General features: G+C 47.4%; 1 protein-coding gene across 2 annotated transcripts; it reads left to right on the forward strand.

Moving 5' to 3' along the window:
• Nucleotides 1–13,790: 13,790 nt before the first annotated feature.
• LOC120639229 (transcription factor HEC2-like) lies at nt 13,791–15,139 on the forward strand. 2 transcript variants are annotated; one of them, XM_039915214.1, is made up of 2 exons: nt 13,791–14,122; nt 14,162–15,139. In XM_039915214.1, the coding sequence occupies exons 1-2, from the start codon at nt 14,009–14,011 to the stop codon at nt 14,786–14,788; spliced, it is 741 nt and encodes a 246-aa protein (XP_039771148.1). In that variant the 5' UTR covers nt 13,791–14,008; the 3' UTR covers nt 14,789–15,139. The 2 variants fall into 2 exon arrangements, with proteins under 2 accessions (XP_039771148.1, XP_039771149.1); XM_039915215.1 differs by having other exon boundaries at nt 13,791–15,139.
• The last annotated feature ends 5,934 nt before the right edge of the window (nt 15,140–21,073 follow it).

Consider the following 21,073-nt stretch of genomic DNA (forward strand, 5'->3'; position numbering starts at 1 on the left):
GGGCGTCGACGGCCTCGCTGCGGGCGAGGAGGTGACGGGCGTCGGGCGGCGTCTAGGGCCGTCAGAAGGCCGAGGCGGGAACGGCGTCTAGGGCCACGGCGCGGAGGCGGGAATCTTCCCGCGCGTGAGGTTTTGGCGGTTTTCTCAAAACCGGCCACCTACCCGGGTTTCGCGGACCCTCCAAAACCGCGGACTGGATCTTCATCAAGACGGCGGCATCGCGGAGAAGACTTCGTTCCGAAGAAAGAACCTCGGCCGTCGGATGAGATCATGTACAGGGGGTGCTGCAGGCCAACCGGTCTGACCGGTCCCTGGCACCGGTCTGACCGGTCTGACCGGTCTCGCGGGTATAAATATCCCTTCACTTGTGTTAGGTCAAGTGCGGCTTTTGTATTGCGTCCGTGAATTGTTCTGTTCCCCAGGCCGCCGCCCCTGCGTCTCTCTCCCTGTTCATCTCTTTAGGGTAGATTTGAATGTTGTTTGTGTGAGAACTCTTGTGGATTTGATTGGGAAAGGAGGCCCTAACCTCCTCGTGCCCTCTGGGCTGTTGGAATCAATCCATCTCCTCGTTTTGTGCCTTGTTTGATGAAATTTCGATTTCGTTTTTGGTGCACTTGATTGCGAGGAGGTTATGAGTTCTTTGCTGTGATTCCCGTGCTTCTAACTCAGTCTTAAACCCTCTGGAATCACTGGCTGGTTCGTATTCGAGTTCTTGAGTTTTTGAGAAAACCCCAATCCATTTTGATCTCCCCCATAATTTTCAAGATTTGTTGATCTTTAGGCCAAGATCTCTTGGGGATATGTTCACGGGATAGGGGCGAAGCTATCCCCCAAGTTTCACCGATTTTCGTGGTCGTTTGCTCGAGATTCACCGTTTGAATCCAATTTCTCGGAGGTTTTCTGGGTGCTACCGGTCAGACCGGTAGGCACGACCGGTCAGACCGGTCCAGCGCACCGGTCAGACCGGTCCAGGCAGTTCAGTTCTGCAGTTTTTCGGTTTTGCTTCCGATTTGCGTCGTGGTTTCGCTCGCTCGTTCGAGGCCTGTTGTGTTGGTTTAACTTTTCAATAGCTACTCCAAACTTTGGTCAGAACGCTTGAGAGTTTGGGCGATTTAGGACATAGACCGACGATTCGAATTTCGAAGGAATTTTGATCGGCTCCCATTCACCCTCCACCCTCTGGTCGCCGGCTTCGGTCCCGCAGATCACCAGCACGCAACATGGAGGAGTTCACGGTGACCTCTTCCCGTTTCTCGAATTAACGGAAGGTTAGGACAAGACGACGAACCCTAGCTCTTTTGGCTGGACACACCTGCAGCCGCCTGCCTAAAAAATTCCAATGGCGGAATGGCTGCTCTTGCTCGCTCACTGGCCAGTTTGTTGGTTTCGTGTCACGAGCTGGGTTAGGTACCTGCAGCCGGTCTTCGTTCTGGCACGAAACGGAGAGGAACGCGCGGCCGAGCATCATGTTTGCTTTAGGAAAGAGGCACGGCCATTCGGGGGTAGTATATCATCAGTTGCCGGGTCAGCAACAGGATTGTTTACCTTTTTGTGAGCAGGATCGGAGCAGGAGGTCCCAGTTTTTTTATGTAGGACTGCATCTGATCTCCATATGCTGCTGCAGCTACTGCTTGGTCTACCCATTTCTTTTTTATGTAGGTGGCGCCTTTGCTGCTTGGTCTTTTCAAATGTTCCCGTTCGCGCAAGCAGCCATTTTCAGTGTGGCAGGGCAGCACGTATTCAATGGTATGTTGGGTCTGAACCAGCTAAAAGTATCCTCAAAACTCAAAAGAATCAGATAAATTTTTTGTATGAAACAGGAGAGGTAATCTTCTGCTGGTTATACATTCAGATGCATTCCTCCTAGCTCTCCTCGAGCTGTCGAGCATTTGAACCAGCTCACGTTTCCCAGAGCCCTGCTGAGGCCATCAACCAGCCGATAGCGACAGAGGAAACTGATGAAGGATTACTCCCTCCGTCCTACGTACGCAAGGCATCCAAGTACTCAAACCTTATCTCGAAATATAAGATATTTTTAGATAAATTTGGACACTTATTCATTTAATCTTCTTGAGGTTGCCAGAATTGGTTCGACTGATCGGAGGATTAGTTAAAGTGTTATCCACAATGCCACAATGGTATCAAAATAATCAGGCAAAACACACAACTCGCCACGCTATAAAACCTAGGATAAACATAACCTAAAACCGATAGGATACAATATATTTTAAGATGAAGAAGTAGGGCGCAATGCAAGCAAGGATAACCTAAAGTGCCTCTGGAAGTGTGACGTGCTACAAGCTTGTGATGAATCACAGCTTCTTTTCTCCTTTGCACATCACTGTAGCACACTATTTTTTCCCTTAAATTTCAACCATATGATCTCAGCTAGTGTAAGCGACGGATCAGCAAACACAATTGTCAGAAATACAGTCCAGATCACGATTAATTTAGTACCACAGTTCAAGCTTCCATAAGTACATCATGATCAGAAAACAATTCAAATGGGCCTGATGTCAGCAGACACAGTACATCAATAAACAAAAGAAATGCCAAAGTTGACCTGGAAATAAAGAGTTGTGGACTTCTTTTATGTGAGCCCTTTTCTGGTTTCTCCCATTATTGTAGAAAGAGTAAAATGCACGAACGGTACTCAAACTTGGCTCGTAGTGTCATCCAGATTCCTAAAGTTCTAAATGCACAATCAGATCCAAAAAAGTTACTAATTGTATCACGTGAAGTCTAAATTACTATTTTTAAGTTATAAAGCTGAACTGATGCAGAACTTACATGTGAGGCCAAATTTTATTTTTGAATTTTTACGCTCAACTCTTATAGTTTCAGAAAAATTTCTAAAATTTTATTTCAAATCTTTATGTCCAAATATTTTTCCAATGTTTCCTCCAAATGTATTCTTTTTTTCAATTTTTTCATATTAGTTTTTTTCCTGCAAAATTTTTATACAAATATTTTGTATTTGAATAAATTTGTACAAGTAAATTTTGTTATAATTATTTTGCATGTATATATTTTGTATATAATTTTGTATTTGTACAAATTATATAACTTTCAATTTAGCTTAAGCTACTGTGATTTGGACCTCACGTGTTACTATTAACAAGTTTAAGGATCTAAATATGTATTTTAAAAGTTTGGGAAATATATGATACTCTTGTAAATATCCCTTGCCTCTAGTCCAATTACGTTGCAACAAAATATCAGAATTTAGAAGAAAGCTCTTGAGAACTGAGAATCCGTAGCTAGCAGCTAATGAAAGACAAACATCTTACTATTTTACTAGTGGGGATGTACGTGAACATGCACATATTTAATTTTCCCTCAATCAAGCAACAATATCATTTATTTTCCTTTCAAAAATAATACACATCTTTTCTTTTCCTTTTATAAAATAATGATGTCAATTATTATCCTTCTAAAATAAATAATGGCATGAATTATGGGTGAATGCATGTGAAAAAAGTAAAGTGTGTGCCCAAAGAAAGTAATAAACGGGTACAAGGGGTGGGTAGATAAAAGTGATTGGTGTAAAAAGTATTAGTATTTTAGTAGAAATATTTTTCTTCTATAAAAAAATGGATCTCCATCCCCTTTCATCGAACCTCTAAACCTGACAAGTGAAACTTTTGTGAGGAGTATGGTGGACCAAATCTTGGTGAGAAAGAGTTTCATATCTTCAAACTTTTATAGTATAGACTAACATCTTACTATTACTAATTGGATGCTCCTTTTGAAACATCTACGTGAAACCACCTAGGATTCTAGGTGGACACCCTAGAAAAAGAGACTAGAAATTCACTAGAAAATCAATATATTTTACATCAATAAATATGGTAATAATCATCTATACCATTATGTAGAATTAGCTTAAATAACCCCCCATTTCGATATAGAAAAAAATCAGATCCAATCTAATTTAGATATTGTATCTATATTTTGATTACCCACCTCTGCCATTACAAGAAAATTAGATCCAGCCTAATTTAGATCTTTCAAAAATTTAAGTCTATAAAATAGTACCGGTCACATCTACCCTAACTATCCTTCTTAATCTCTTTTCCATAATTAAATCAGAGAGTCTACCCCAAAGGGCTAATCAGATGTACGTATACTTTTGGAGAAAATTGCCTATTTGACACTGGAAAAAATGGAGTTTACCTATTTGACACCAAAAAATAAAATCTTGTCTATATGTCCCAACCTGAGTTTTTTCTTTGCCTATTTGACACTACCGTTTTGTTCTGTTAGCAATACCGTTAGTCTGGTAACTGACATGCGGGCCCAACCTTGCTACAGAGGGGCAAGCCACGGGTTTTGAGTGCAGAGGGCGGTGGTGGCGCGTACTTGCCAGCCAGCGGGGTCTCCGACGACGATGATGGCATGGTGAGGTTCAGGGCGAGCCAACGTCGTGTGGGCGGCTGCGACGGTGAAGGCGGCAGCGGAGGCGGCGAGCTCAGCGTGGGCGCAACTTGGAGGCACAGGGCAGGCGCAGGTCACCGGTGAGGGCGCGCTCCGACGAACGGGGAGCCAAGGCGAGGGGCTGGGAAGGTCTGATACAACGCGAGGGTTCTCCAGCCGCGAATAATTGGATGGAGGAGCTCCGGCCTCGGCAGATTTGGCCGGTGATGCCCGCGACTGCACAGCAATGGCGGGCGACGCGCATGACGCTCCCGAGGAGACGAGGCGGGCGTGCTGGCGAAGGCGTGCACTGAAATTGAGCGCGGCTCGACGCAGAGCAGAGCAGCAGCACTGCGAGAGGGGTGGCGAGCTCGGCGTTTGGGCGATAGCTTTCTTCTTCCTTCTCACGCCTGGGTTGCGTCGCTGTGGGCCTGGCCATCGCCGTACGGGGCCTCCATTGCCTGAGCTTGGGGCCGTCCGCGCCGGCTGCGCGCTAGGCTAGTGGCTGCGCCGCGCTGGCTGCTTCGCGGCCACGCTGCGCCACGCTGCGCAGCGCAGGGAGGGGTCGACGGGAGCTGGGCTGGTAGTGGTGCTCGGCACCACCATGGATGCCGGCGAGCTACTGGAGAGGGAGGGATAGGCGCTAGAGAGAAGAGGAGGGAGAGCTGTGCTGCCTGGGGAGATGCTCGGCGTGGCGAGGCGGAACCGTCGGTGGAGGTGCGAGGGGCAGCCGGCAAACCATGGATTGGGGAGAGGAGGAAAGCGGAACAAGACGATGAGTGGGGCCCATGTGTCAAACTAACGATGCTTTCTAACAGAACATGACGGCAATGTCAAATAGGCAAAGAAAACTCACGTTAGAGACATATAGGCAAGATTTTATTTTTTGGTGTTAAATAGGCAAACTCTATTTTTTCTAGTGTCAAATAGTCAATTTTCTCATACTTTGTCTATGAATAAAGAGAGCTACCGTCCTTTCCAAAATAAAATTTGATACTTTTTGTGATGAGTACCATGCCGTGGTATTAACCTAGATGACTGGCACCAAGATAGAGCAAGGCTTACCACTAATCTTGATTGTGATGTGTACAAGTTAAAGTATATTTACTCGCAAAAGAGTTAAATTTATTCAAATTCTATGTATTATGATGAATAAATAAAAACTCTATTTGCCTAATCCCTTCATTCCAAACTATAAATTAAATTGATAAAGTTTATAGAAAATCCATAAATATCTACAATATTCAACTAGATTCACTTGACATACTAAAATATGTCACGGTCTATATTTTCCATAAACTTGTCAAAACTAGATAATTTTTCTTTAGGACAAAGATAAAATAAACTATAATTTAAAATGAAGAGTGTTAACTAGAAATATATACCTATAAATTAGGCTATGATAATACGAAAACGAAACGAAATGAAATGAACACCTGTTTCCATTGTGAATTTGTACAGCTGCACTTGAAGTGCAGGTCTGAAACTCTGAATACACGGCCTAGTGATCTCTGCTGGTTGGACAATATCGCAATATGTGACAACCAGCTTGGTTCAGCAAATCAGCATCTTTTGTCATGGTCGCACGCAGATAAAACCATGAAAGCCCTGCAGAGATCTTACGCGCACACAGTATGTAGAGCTCTTTCATGCTGTGTTTTCTGTATGCTTTTTCTGTATCTGAAAAAATTTTGGACATCTTTTTACTATATACTACCGTTTTTTAGTTGCTCTGATGACGATACCTGAATAGCAAACTATATCCCATATTCCATGACAGCTCTACAAAAATAAAATATCCTTGGCCACCCGTTGATCTATTATAAGCTTGCAGTCTCACTACAGCAAAGAATCTCTAGTTTCAATCTGATAAAGATGAAGGTGTGATGTTCTCAATTGGATCCATATGAAGCAAGACCTGTATGCAATTGCGATCCACAGCATCATACAACCTAAGATGGTTTGGGATAGCTCATAGCTCACTTATAAACACACATCCTCAATTCTCCATTTTAAACTTTTATGCACGTCTTCATCAATCAGCATGCATCACATTTTGTTGGCTGATAGGGGAGCTAAACTAGGCGTTGAAAATCTAATGCAAATATCTGCCAGGTACTTCGTCAATGACAAGGAGTGATTTAGTATGACGAGTTTGTAAGCACACGCGTTTATTAGTATTAGCAGGGGGTAAGTCAACTTCGACCCTTCACACCTGAGTTGGGTCCATAAACACTTCCAAGTTCCAACATATGTCTGACCCCTACAGTACTAGAATCCCAAACGGTCAGTTTTGTTGTATGCTGAGTTGTGGACATTGGAGAGCAAAAAAAAAAAAGACAGTACGTACAGTGCTAGTACTGAAACTCTGAAAATCAATTGTGTGCTGCAGAGAGGAGAGATAAATGCGCAAAGCTTGGGTGTCCAGCAACATTTTTTCTGAAGTTGGCCCATTGGGTGCTAGAACCGATTTTTTTCCTCTGGAGTGGGCGTGGTGGGTGTGCCTGAGGAAGAAGGCCCATTGGGTGCCTCTGGTGGGGCTCCAATAACTTGCCGTGCCGTCAGGCTCGATGACTATGGTTTTTTTTTTGAAAAAAAAAGTTTGCACGGCCCGGGTGCACTCGACACCCCATGCCAAGCCAGCCCAGCAGCGTCTTCGTCACACGAGCAGCGGGCCCTCCGATACAAGGGAATTTTCAGGTATTTTTATAAATGTTTTTAATAATAATAGTTACTCTTTCCGGTCACAGTTAAGTGACATTTTCGAGCTGCTCAAGTCAACCGTTTGAAACTTTGACAACTACCTCTGTACCTCGTATTTGAATAAGCCTACAAGCAACGGTACACTTTTATGAAACTAGTTTCGAGTTAAATCTATTTGTATCACTTTCAAATATTTAAACTCAATTCATAAAAAAAAATATTTTCACTAAGAAATTGAAATAATTCAGTTCGGACAACTCCAGAAGGTCAACAATCTTTTTGGAGTTGTGGAGAAAAAGTAATGGCTATTGGCTAGTAGGAGGAATAACCGAATAATAATAAAAGACCGGCAGACATGTCAAAAGCCAGCACTTGTCACAGCACAAAAATCTCCTTTTGGAGCCCTGCGCGAATAACAGTGAGAACGCGTTGCAGAATAGGAGGTTGTTCAGCTGATCAAATAAATAGTATTCGGCTGGTAGAATAAATAGTATTATGTGAGAGAAAATAAACCGAGATAAGCTGAAACAAACTAAAATTTGGTCAGCCAAACAGCCTCCAGGTCAAGCCGTCAAGGTAAGAATCTAGAGGTGCAGGTGCAGCTATCCTAGGATTGATGGCTCGAGCTAGCTCTCTACTGTGGCTGTGCGACAGCACCTGGGATTTGACACATCCTATTAACTTCGATCCTGTGGCGCATCATCTGACCCTAACCCCTGAACTAATGACGTGTTTTGCGGTTTCCCGGATGGCCCCGACCGGCATGGGGTCGTCGCTCCAGGACGGCGTCGTCGGTCCGGCGATTTGTCGCTGGATGGACCACCCGTTCTACAGATTAACGCTAGCAGAATGACGGACGACGTGGACCGGCGACTCTCGAACCAAACAGCGCATAATTGAGTCGACAATTTTGTTTGGCACAGGTCCTTGCAGTGTGCATCATATCATTGTTTCATATTTACTTCTGTCCAGTAAAATCTTAGGAGCAACCCCTCAAAAAAAAATAGTTTACACCCTCTAACTATCAGTCTATCGCAAAAATCTAATTTTTCAACTTTCAACTAACTAGATAGCAGAGGTCATCCAAGTGTCGAAATCGGACAAATTTGACACTTTGGGCGGTTTCTAAGGTGGTTTTCTATTTTATAAAAAATAAAAATATTCAAATTTAAACTAAAAAGATACATAAGTAATTCATTTTGGGTAAAAATTACAAAATGAGTATCAAAAGTTTTCTAAAAATGTATCCTATCTATTTGTACTATACTTATCAGTTATTCGGACCCAATTTTTCATGTTAATAGTATTTGGTTGCTTGAAGTTATGCCTATTTTTTAATAAATAAAATTTAAATAGAGCAATAATAGATAGGTTGCGTTTTTAGAAAAAAAAATAGTTTCTTGTTTCATATTTTCCTAATTTAAAATGGATTAGTTTACATTTTTTAGCTCTATTTAGGATCTTGTATTTTTTTAAAAAAATACAAAACCACATTTGAAACCATCCTAAGGGACAAATCTACTCGGTTTCAACAGTTGGAGAGTCTCTTTTATCTGGTTTTGTTGTTGAAAGTTGAAAATCGAACTTTTGCTAGTTCACGTGTGTAAACCGGTAAACTGAACTTTTCATTAAAAAAACCTTGGGGACATCAACAAACGTCCCTCAAAATGTTATGCACCTTTTACAGTTATTTATCAATCGAAGTAATAATAATAGTAAAAGTTTGTACAATTTTATATTATATATTTTTTCTCATGGATTCTTGTCAGACAAAACACGGTTTTCACACGTCACATTTTAATGCCGATGCGAATTGTGAACACACCTGGTGCCCAAAAATATGCAAGAAACAGGTGTCCCTGCACAGAAAGAGTTCTTTCGGCCTTGTCGGTTAATTCTATGGATGGCAGCGGATCGGGTTCGAGGTGGATATCCGCGGGTTTTGGATTTGCAGGTTTCGGGTTCGGTTTTTGGTTTTCGCCTGCGGATTTGCGGATTCGGGTACCGGAAAAATTTCGGGTTTGAGGCGGATCCATAAATATACCCGCGGAGCTCCATCAGGCCCCCAAAATTTTGAGCCCAATAGCAGCCCATCTTAGAACCCTAACTACATAACGCTGCATCCTGAGTTCATCACCCCCTCCGACCCTCCCACAGCAGCACCCCTCGGCCCCTTCCTCCCCCCCCCCCCCCCCCCGCCGCACCCATCGTATCTCCCTGCGCCCTGCTCCCGCCCTCCTCCTGCAGCCTGCCCACTCCTCCCAGCTCCTGCACGGGCACGGCACGAGCGGCGCTGGCCTCAGGCCGTTCAGTCATCGTCCGCGAGACCGTGAGTCGGCAAGTGCAACCTTGACCTCCAATCCGCCTGCACCAGCACGGCCAGACGCCCAGGCCACGATCTTGTAAAAAATTTCGGGTTTCGGGTTATCCGTTGGGTTTTGGTTTTGGGCATGAATTTGTACCCAAATCAGAGTTCGGGTCGGGTTCGGATTTCGGTTTTGGGTGCCCAGACATTCCACCCGAACCGAACCCGACCCGTTGTCATCCTTAGTTAATCCCCTCCACAGGAGGATTAAGGGGGATTAGAAGGAATTGAGTGGGATTTTAACTTGTGGTGGATTTAATCCCTCCTAACCCCCTCTAATCCTCTTCAACTCTCTTGCAACCGAACAAAGCCTTCAGTGAAGCATACACTCACCACGATGTGTGTAGGTCGCCGGAACACTGACACTTGTGGATCATCACCCCGTCGACCAAGTCCCGCGACCGACCGGGGCAGTGCCCACAACGTGCAGGCCGCGATCAGGGACGATGCGGCCAAATGAGTAAGTTCAGGTCCTGTGAGGTTTAGTGTATGTGTGATAAGCCCGTTCGTTCTGGAACGGGACTGTAGCTTGAAAGGTAGCTTTAGCTAGCAGCTAGGTTCCGTTTCGAGATCGAACGAACCACTTCGTTCTACAAGTGTAATGTCACCAACAGATGGATGTATCTCCGATGATTCTTCATGCATGTTCCGATCAATAATGATCTAGCTTCACTCGCTTTCCAGTTCTTCGTCCTATATACCGTACCGGTGCCAAATTATTCTACGTGCAATGAAAAGGCCGATAGATCCGCAAAAATTGGTAAAGTTAGAGCCGCTGTACTGCCGACCGACACATGCGGCGGCTTTGTTGCTTTGCTTGACTAAGGTAATCAGCTACTGTACATGGATTTATTTTTTCACGTCACCTTCACCAGTACCATCATTCACCAGGGCAGCAGGGGCGTAGAAAATGCATGAGCTAGCCCAGAGACTCGATCGATCGAGTAAAACTTGTTTAATTTTTCTTTTTGCTTCAACTCAATTCAAATAACCGAGAAAACTAGTCTTTTATCCGATCGAATTTTTTTTCGAAAGACCTTTATCCGATCGAATTACGATGAGTTTTACCGCATGCTCTAGCAGGCCCTTTCTCTCACCGGGCCCGGAGCTGGAAACTTCACCGGAGCTAGCTCTAGCTAGGCGGCGGTCTCGCTCCGTCGTCCAATCTCTGGCCGGCCGGTCCGGCAGACCGCCGTCAGGTACGGTCACCCCCACAGCAATTTGCTCGCAGCAGAGCAGGGTCGCAACCCGCCGCGCGCTTGGTTCCAATAAGCTGCCAGTGCCCCGAGCTCTCGCTCGCGCGATCGGTGGATCATGCGTGGACGTACGCGTACCGGTGGCGCACACGCAGCGGCGAGCCGATAGACGGAGGAGGCGGCCGGCCGGCAGAGGAACGGAGCGTGCTTGCGCTCCGGCACGGATCGCGCGGTGGGCTCCGGGCCATTTACGGACGTGCCCGCGGGCAGGACGGACAGGCCAACCGACCGGCGTCCTCGGCGGCCGTTGACCATGCTCAGGCCTTTGGTGGCAGCTCCCAGGCAGCAACAAGCGCTACCGGCTTTGCTGCTCGATCTAGGACTAGGACCCCTCTCCATCTCCGTCCGTAGCTGGGGCTCATGTGGTCCGTCTGAGTTATGCACCAAAGTACCAAATAATCATGCACCAAAGACAAGTTTAAGAGATTGATAGCAGGGGGTTTATTTTGGAGTATGTATGCATTTGTTCTTGCCTGTTTGGACTAGTCTCATAGATGTACTTGCCAGATCGAGAACAGCTATATTAATTACTAGATCTATAAATATATAGGAGTACTCCTATATTAAATTCATTAAGTAAAATAAAGATGATGCAATTGAGTCACATTATTATCTTTACATATTCTTAAGCATTTGACGAGGTACAAGGCAATTCTGTATATAATCCTTAAACAAGAAAATGAAAAAGGAACAAATTACACCAACTCTTCTAGCAATTTAGGGATTCAAGGGTGTAGATTACTAACTGCATAAGTTGCAGTTGTACGTCAAGAATTCTATTTTTATTAAGAATGGAATAGAAATTATGACACTGATGGACTGATCACTGATGGTCATTTACTAGCTGGAATGGCGAGGCGGCAAACAGATGGTTTTAATTTTGTCCTACGACGACTTGGCTAAATTGAAAAGGCAAAGAAATTTCATCAGAAAAAAAAAAGAAATTTGTGATGGGACCATCCACGATGGAATTTGACGTCTCAAGCTTCATATGCATACAGGCATTGTCTGTTTCTTTGGACAGAAATTAATACGGTAGGCCTTAGATTCATATGAAAAAAAAACGAGACAGAGAGAAACCACAAGGTTAGAATTTAATTTGGAAAATACTCCATCACGAATACTTGATGTACAGATCGAAAGATGCACCACAGTATGTAAAACATAGCTTTCATGGCCATTGTTTTTTATGTATGAATACATTTATTATGTATAATTTAAACCCTAGCACAGTTTTGATATTATGGAACCATTTCAGGACAAGTTCTAGTCATATAATATTCATGTCTCCCTATCTATATATTATAAAATATAGTTAAGTTCTAAGTGTTCCGCCCAAAGTTCGTCCAAAATATCATGTATTTAGGACTGAAAGAAGTAGCATATACAAGAAAAGGGAAAATATAACCAGCTAGTAGTATCAACAAAACAAATCAAAGTAAAAGAAAAAGATAGGTACCATTCCTTTAATCTTAATTTTATACTGAAACATAAATTTCAAGATCATGTAAACTCAATTTTCGAACGGAAGAATGCAAGAGGACAAAATTCAGCATAAATTATATCTGTATTTTTTTTCATCACTACTCATTTAGTTATTTTTTTTCCAATTTTCTGTCTTGCAAATGAAACCGAACCTGACCATTAAATTCATCATATATGGCTGTAACTCCTGCATTTGACAACTTTCAAGAGCTGATTAAAACATCTTTGCATGATTCCAAAAAGAAGAAACTTTGTTTACGCGGTTTTTTCCTATTTCTCCATCTTGAATTGCCCCTGAGAGCGAAATGTAGTGACGACTCTTGTCTCTTACCATTGATTTCGTGACTCGAGAGTGAAGCTGAAGCCCTCTCACATGTTCTGTTTGCAACAGTATCTGAACAAGAACAATTATAATAGTAGATCCAAACTAGCTAGCTTGTACCTCAGGTCGGCCCGGAAGGACGTTTCATGGTGCACACTAGAGGCAAAATGTTTTGTTTTATTTCTACAGTGTTTCTGCATAAGTTTCATGATGCTAAAAAGGTGCAATAATAATGATAGGACAAGTAAACCCCTCCCTTCTAAAAACAATAGGTAAAGGTAAAATACATTAGAACTGACTTTTCTTCTTCTTTTCTTCAAAAAAAAGCCTTGTAATGCTCGCCAAAATATTTTCCGACGAACTATTTGCAAGCCACATCGTGCCAAGATCAACAATAATGCTCTATATATCGAGAAATCGCGTGAGAGACCTAGCTAGCTACTGCATGATGGAACAGAAAATTTCTTAGTTTTTTTTTTCCGTCTAGGTGCAGGGAACTCTAGCTAGCTAGCTAATGATGCCGCCGTCCGCACTAGAACGACGTATTAAGGATCCGTTCATCCGAACCTGTCACTGATTGGCTGATGCATGACGTACGAAATGGAATACCAGCTGGTTAACTTGTTGGGGCTGAGACGACCGGCGGCAGTCTTTTGATAAGGAGGCAGTACGTGTAGCAAATTTATTCCAAAAATGAACTTTTTCAGGGAATATACCAAAATTCGTACTAATACTACTTTAAATTTAAAACACACGGATGCAGTCTGTATTCATTAGCAGATCAGATAGGATGATACAGTGAAATAACTGTACCGTGGACGTGATTTCATAGGTCAAGAAAATGGGGTTATATATATTCAATGAAAAACGATCAAATGTTTGGTCCTATCATATATCCCAACAAAAGAACCCTTCATGGAGATATTTGGGCTGGCTGGACAGTCGGCAATTCTTGAAAGGTCCTGAGGTGTCAGAGAACAGATTCCGTGTCTGTGTGAGACATTATATTGACACATCATTTTCCGGAAAACAAAAGACAGGGATGGTTTATCTCTAACACATGCTACTTTGTGAAGAAGCCAGAAAAAAGAGGAGCAAGACTCCCCGCAAAATGGAAGAGAAATGAAGAGGTTGATGCAAGGGAACACGAGCACTGTGGCTTGTCAAGTCCAGAGAGGCCACCTAGCACACCCGGCAATCACCTATAAATAGGACCCTCACCTTTAATTAGCACCGTGTGGTAACAACACAATCTTCCTTTCATACACATAAGCCTCTGTAGAGAGGCCAGAGACAAGCTAGCTCTAGCTAGCTGCTAGCTTTGCAGCGCCACGACCACTACTCTTTCTCCACCAGCTCCCCGATCCCCTTGACCGACCTCGCTCTGCACACTGTTCAAGATCAGCTAGCTTCGTTCCCATCCAGTCAGATCATCAAGGTCTTGATAGATCGCAGCCCTGAATGGACTTCGACATGCTGAATTCCCACCCGGAGGCGCAGCTGGAGCTGATGAACGCAATGCTCCAGCTGGAGCAGCTCACGTCGTTCCCTGACCACCACGGCGCCATGATGATGGTGCCCTCGACGACGCCCCACCACGTCGCCATGATGATGGTGCCCTCGACGCCCCCGTCGCCGCCGTGCATGCAGCAGCAGCAAGCTCACCACCACTTCTCCTCCTCGGTGCCTCACCACATGTCCGCGGGCGGCGCCAACGGCCGCGCCACCTACCACGACCACCACCAGTACTCCTCCGCCGTCACTTCCCACGCGTCGTGCAACGGCAGCGCCCGCTCGGAGTACGCGGCGCAGGACTACCCTGCCGCCGCCGCAGCCGGCGGCAACGGCGGAGACGGCGCCACCGCCGTGGGGTCGTCGGCGATGCGGGAGATGATCTTCCGCGTGGCGGCGCTGCAGCCGGTGAACATCGACCCGGAGATGGTGCGGCCCCCGAAGCGGCGCAACGTGCGCATCTCCACCGACCCGCAGAGCGTGGCGGCGCGGATGCGGCGGGAGCGCATCAGCGAGCGCATCCGCATCCTGCAGCGGCTCGTCCCGGGCGGCACCAAGATGGACACCGCATCCATGCTGGACGAGGCCATCCACTACGTCAAGTTCCTCAAGACGCAGGTGCAGTCCCTCGAGCGCGCCGCCGCCGCCAGCGGCCGCCGCCCGGCGGCACCGGCGGTGGACGACGGCGGCGACGCGATCTACCCCGGCCGCATCAGCGGCCAGTGGTAGATCTCGACCGATCGTTGGCTCGCGCGCGGCCACCCCCTCCGGCAGTCATGCACGACCATGTTGTGCTCGATCATTCATCGCCGTCGGACCTGGAGCTTTGCACGTACGCACGCACTGCGACGAACACGCGCGCGTCGGCAGCACGTGTGTGTACGATCATATGTTGTGTAAAAATTAAGATGCACTTTGGCTAGACGCCCTACATTTTTACTAGTAGTACCTAGCTAGAGATGTTTTTTTACTGCCATTTGCATGCTTGCGACTATACTCTCGCAGCACATGCACACATGTAATAGCTTGTACATTGCACGCATCTCATGTTGTGAACGTGTTAATTTCCATTCGTCGCCACACACTCTATTTTCCATCATCACTTGACCTTGCTAGCTTCCTTTCCTTTGAGAATTAACCGTTTCACTAGAGGCGGATAAAAATGTGTTTTTAGAAACGGGTGCGGTATCCGCCCTTGTATTGCTTCTCGCAACTAGAATTATTATTTTGTAGGAGCGGGTTACGCCCGCCCCTGAAAATCCAGATGGGTCATGCCCTAACCCTTCCTTAGCTTGGAAATCTATTTTGACTAAGTCAACCCCTCTCCTTGCGTTGGAATGGATTGCTTTTTGACCCACCTCTGAAAATAAAAACAGGATGTTTCTACAAATTATTGTTTACATTGTTTCATGATTTCTTCATCATCGCGTATCTCCATAGTCTATACTGCCATCATCTTAATTATGAGTGTTTTACCGCCTGCAAAAAGCTTTGCCAGCTGTTAAAAACACAAAGGAAAAAACCCAGTCAAATCAAAGATGCTATACATGGAACCCTACGTACCCCGGCTACCCTGCTATCATCATACTCATAGCTGGGCAGGTGAGAAGAGATCGAGGACGCGAGCGATCCAACTTTCCGCGCACAGGGCGTGCTTGCACGGCGACGAGCAATGCAAGAACTGTTCCGCGCTGCCCGCACGCACGAAACGAGAAACCTGGCCGCGCCTCGGCGCGCGCGGCCGCGCCCCGGCCGGCCCGCTTCCTCGTCACCCCGTACGCCCGCGCACAGGGCCCGGCGCTGTGCGCGCACAGCCGCGGCCCGGCCGTGGGGACGGCGGGGGCGCGCGCCGCCCCGAAGCGGGGCGGCCTGGGCATCGCTTTCCGACGGCGAGGCGATTCCGGCCGGTGCGCGACCGTCTCTGGCGCCGGCCATCGCCATGTGCGGTGTCAGGCTGATGTTAATGCCTCGGCAGTTGGTGTCTGACTGACTGATGACTGCCCGTCAGGCGTCAGTCCGTATCCTAGCCCGTTCCGTCCAAGACGAGGGTACCTGGTAACGAGGTGATAGTCTACAGGTGTGTCTGCTTGGACTGGACTCCGGTTCATTTCGGGTCGAAGTTGTTCATGAAGTCACATTTCTTTTTGGTTCAATTGAAATGCACGATCCGTTTCAAAAATAAAAAAGTGCGCGGTCCATTCTTTAACTTACCATCACCACGGTGTTATGTACATCCATCCATAATTCCATATATATAAATTCTAAAAATGAATATTCCGGCCTGAACATTTTTAAAGGATCAGAAACCTTGTTATATTTACACAAAATAATATTTAGGACTATAACGGCAACATCAAATATATTTAACTAACAACATGAAGACCAAAGGACGCGTCATTGCAAACTTGACTAAGGCACTGTTTGAGCACGCGGTGGCTTCTCCAAACACTCCTTCCTTCATGGAGAAGCTCTGCTTGTTAGCCTAGAATGTAGAAAGTTGGATTCTCTGATAAGTGAAATTGTTCTATTCGCCATTCAACTTCTTAGCCATCAACTTAAATGGGATTTCCGAGGGAAAAGGGTGGATGAAGGTGTGTGATGGTGAGCTCGGCGCTGATCATCAAGGAGGGGTAGCCCGTAGCCGTGGATCTGCAGGATAGAGCAGCACTGGTCGGTGTAGAGGTGAGGGGTGATAACAACCACCACGGAGGGGAGGGACAATTGTGGAGGTTGGCGCATTATGGTGAGGGGTGGCATGGGGCGGAAGAGCAGCGGTAGGCGTAGAGGTGAGGGGCGGCAGCGGCCATCTTCAGAAGGTGTAAGGATCGGATGAGAAGGCAAGGCTGGTGTGGGGTGGATGGGGCTGGTGGGGGAAAGCTCAGAAAGCTGACCTAGGGAGGTTTTGGTCTTATAGTGTAAACCAAGCTTTTGAAGTTTATGTTTTGGAGGGATTCCTCCATTTGGAAAGCTCACGGCTTTCGGAGTTTCCTAGGGAAGCAAAAGTTGCTAAAAAAAATCCCCTCAAACAAGACTTTTAAGTTATGAACCTCATGCTAGGGATGTAGGCGGCCGGTGACACCATTGGTGAGGGTTAGCTAGCTAGTTTATTTATATCACGTTTTTCTAGCTTTAAAATCTAAGTTAGTTCCTTTTAATGATTTCTAGGTCTTTTTTGAAGCGTGACCCTTCCCCTTTCCCCTTGCTACAGTAGGGAGCTGAGGTGGAAGGCGATTTTCTTGCCCCCGGACTAGATTCGCCCGCTTTCCCCTCCTCTCCGGCGACCTCGTCGCCGCCGGAGAGGGAGGGGAAGCCGAATCGTTCGGTGGTGTAGATAGTTTAGGTCTAGACTAGGTTCTAAGTTCTATCATTTTTGGGTGGCATTAGTTCGATGCACGCCGTTGCTTTTGTTCCTCTGCGGCGGCGTCGGGGTTGGTGGTGATGGCGGAGCTGGCGTGTGGGTCGGCAAGTCCGGAGATACCTTTTCCGGCGGTGCTCCAGGAAAGCTTCGGTTGCCAGTGAAGCAAGCGACGACGTCTCCATCTGTGGCGGCGACGGCGTCGAGATCTGCTTCATGGCGGTGCCTTTTGTCTCTACTGCTCTGGGTGGACCAGGCGGCGGGCTGTGTCTACCTGTGCTGCTTCTTCGACGGCGGATGGGAAGACGGTGGATCTAGGCTCATCTTCGGCATGGCGGATGGCGCCATCGTCTTCCTCCCCTACTTCGTCGGCGACGGTACTAGGTCTGTTTTTCTTCGTCCTTGCGAAAGGGTGGAGATCCCTTGCATCCCTAGGGATGTGCCCTCTGTCTGCTTCGCTGCTTTGGTCAGCGTCGCGGGACTTCGCGTCTGGTCAGCGGCGGCGGTGTCGGCGGTGGCGGACTGCGCTTCCTCTTCCTCTCTCTGCGTGTCAGCGGCCGATATTCTTTCAGCGTCTACGATGCGTCCTGGTCTGGCCAGGCGTTGGCTCATGCGGCGTTTCCATGCTGTGGAGTCGCTCGTGGAGGAGGAAGGTGGATTCATCTTGGCCGGGGTGCTTGTCGCCGGCGGCCAGAAGCTTTGGAGTCAGGAGCTCCAATGGGGGTGCTGTGCTATAATTTTCAGTTCGTCCAGGGTGTTTTATGTAAAATTTCAGGGATGTACTGTGCTTCCTTTTTAACATAACCCCTTTCGCAAAAAAAATGATTTCTAGGTCACTCCAATAACCTAAGAGGAAAAGTAGACTTGAATCCCTATTGGTCGATAGAGTCCTTTCCCGTGACAAAAATGCATACTATATATATCTTGAAATTGTGTAGACATGTGTGCTTGATACCTTCAATTCCCATATACTACTATATATAAGAGAAGCTGGATCATGTTACTCTCACTTATGTTTCTTACGACCTTTAGATCCAGTCACCATCTCCATCGCCATGATATATTCATTGCAGCTGAATAGCGCTTCTAAAGTTGACGGGTGTGGCATACCGTTGTATTCCGATCCATTTGATGTCAAAGTCACCATAATTAGCATGGACATGTGGTCCAAACCCATGCTGACGATTTGTCACATATAGGCATGTTAGGGAGATTTAGGCTTTAACAACAGTTCGCATTTAATCCATTCGCAAAAAAGTACAGTTAACCCAGCTTAATTAGGGACAAACGGACAAGTTTAAGGCATGCATGTTTGGATATCTCACTACAAGATTCGTCGTCACTTTTGTCCAGAGTTTCAACCGAAAATGGCGACGGTGGCTAGTAGCTATTTTATCACTGAACATTGTAAGGCCAGTCTCAGTGAAAGTTTCATGGACACAGTTATCTAGACCGAGAACTGGGTAACTGTGTCAGATAAGTTTCATGGTGATGAAACTCTCCTCACATTTCATGAAACTCTAGCCTTCTCTCTCCTTGCTATGTCAACAAAAGTGATGGTATTTAATGTCATGAAATTCTCCATAAAACTCCCATTGAGACTGGTCTTAAGGTCGCGCTGATGTCTGGTCGGCAATTGCTCGACACTGATTCGTAAATGCTCTCGGTAAAGCTTTTAGGTAGGCAACCTTCGGCCATTAGAGCCAAAAGTTACGCTAAGCATGTGTCCCCATCGCCCACTGCACGTAACTTTTGGAAATCTAGTTCGTTGGGCTGGACCAGCAAATTGGACATCATTTAGAATACGACTTTTTCTAAACGAAATTAGAATAGGATTTTAGCTACGCATTAAAAAAACTATTTAGCTACGCATGCGAAATCCAAATACTCTGACAAGCGCTACATGCGCTACGGCAATCATCAAGGATTAACTGATGGATTAGTAATCACGACCGTCAATCAAGATGAACAGTGACATCTGGACAGATACCCGCCATACGACGCCTACGCATCCTCTCGCACTATTCATGCAAGTGCCGCACACGTTCACGATTCCAATCCCCGTTCTCTGTCAGACCCCCCCCCCCCCCCCCCCCCCCGGCCGGGACGTGCACGTCGATCGTCAGCCGATCAGGAACCTGCTTCTGAACCGTCGAGTGGCTCCGGCACATGCAAGTACAGGTGAAAAATAGAGACGTTGGCATCATATCTGATGATCCGAGCTAGAGCGACGGCGACGACGGCGGCGGCCAATGCTCGTCGTGGAGCCGCGCGCGATGATGCCGCGAGAAGACCGGGGGGCGCGCGAGGCGATGGTCCGCCACCACAAAGATCCAAGCCCTTGTACATGTGCCGCCCCCGTCGCAGCCATGTGCGGGGAACTCGCTAGCTCCGCCGTGGCCTGCCCCGAGCGTCCCGGCCCGCTCGACAGGTCGACCTGTCGCGAGACCGACGTGCTCAGTTCGGTACGTCCACCCCCGCAAGGCCGTCGTCGTCGACGACGAATCTCGTCTGGTATCTTCCACCGAGCGATCGAGCTCTCCTGGGATTTCACCGGCGAAGAGGAGAAATCTTTTCGGCTGCCTGTCGGCAGCCACAGTTCGGAGCTCGTCAGCGTCGCCCTGCCGTCGCCTCAGCCGATACGTGCCCTCAGGCAGTCAGGCTTCAGGACAGGAAGTCAGGAACACGGGAAGGAAAAAAAAAACGCGTGCTCTGAACCTGCTGCGTCCGGTCTGCCACCACAGTGCACGGGATATGCGATGCGAGACTTGACATCCCCATCAGTGAGAAAGCTTGGGGAGATCGTCGGATCGGGCCTCGCTGTCCCGCGGGGTGCGCGCGCTCACCACGGCCGCCGGCGTCCCGGCCGGCGAACAGGTCGCGGGGAATAAAGGGCACGTGTCGCGCGGCGGCGGCGGCGTGGGGTTGCTCCGCTACGGCCCCACACGGCAGGATTTGGTGTGGCTTAGCTCCGGCGGATTCAGAGCGCCCAGGTGCACCCCTCCCGGCGCCGACAAAGACCGCGGGCTGGCCGATGCCACCGGGTCGGCATCGTCACGCCACGCGCGCGGGCGGCGGGCGCCCAGCAGCCGTCCAGCTCCGCCGGGCCCCCGATCCTACCAAAACCTCTCCCTCTCCAACAAAGCTGGCACCTTCCAGTTCCACGTTCCATCGACCGGCCCAAGATAAGCTAGCTTTGATTGGGTTCCTCATTGCTCCATCATTGGGCGCTCATCGCTTTTCTCCTTTCTTCGGCGACGTTGTTTTCCGCCATGGATTCGGTTCCGGCCAGCACAGACATGCTCCGGGATCCTTGGTGCGCAGTGCGGCCGGAAAGGGAAATTGTTGGCCACGGTGCATGCATGAAGTTATGAAGCTAGCCAGCTCAGCTAGCCTCCTTCCCTTCCTTCCTCGAGTGCCTGCACAGGCCGTCGACCACGATGCATCAGCATGACCCTGTGCGTGCTGCCAACATGTTATTAGCATCGCGTGTGGGGAGCCCACACTGACCAGTGTTTTTGTTCCGCGTACAGGTGTATGAGCGTGGATATCCACTTGGCCGGCCGGGATGGGGTGTGGTGGCGCGCGCGGACTGGACTGGAGAGGACGACGACCCGGAACCTGCTGAAATCGCACGCCGGCCCCTGCGTGTGTTGATC

Source organism: Panicum virgatum, chromosome 6K (assembly GCF_016808335.1).
Source record: "Panicum virgatum strain AP13 chromosome 6K, P.virgatum_v5, whole genome shotgun sequence".
In the NCBI taxonomy this organism is placed as follows: domain Eukaryota; kingdom Viridiplantae; phylum Streptophyta; class Magnoliopsida; order Poales; family Poaceae; genus Panicum; species Panicum virgatum.

Excerpts from the sequence above, each read along its gene's own strand:
- LOC120639229 (XM_039915215.1), top strand. The coding sequence starts at position 14,009 with ATGGACTTCGACATGCTGAATTCCCACCCGGAGGCGCAGCTGGAGCTG.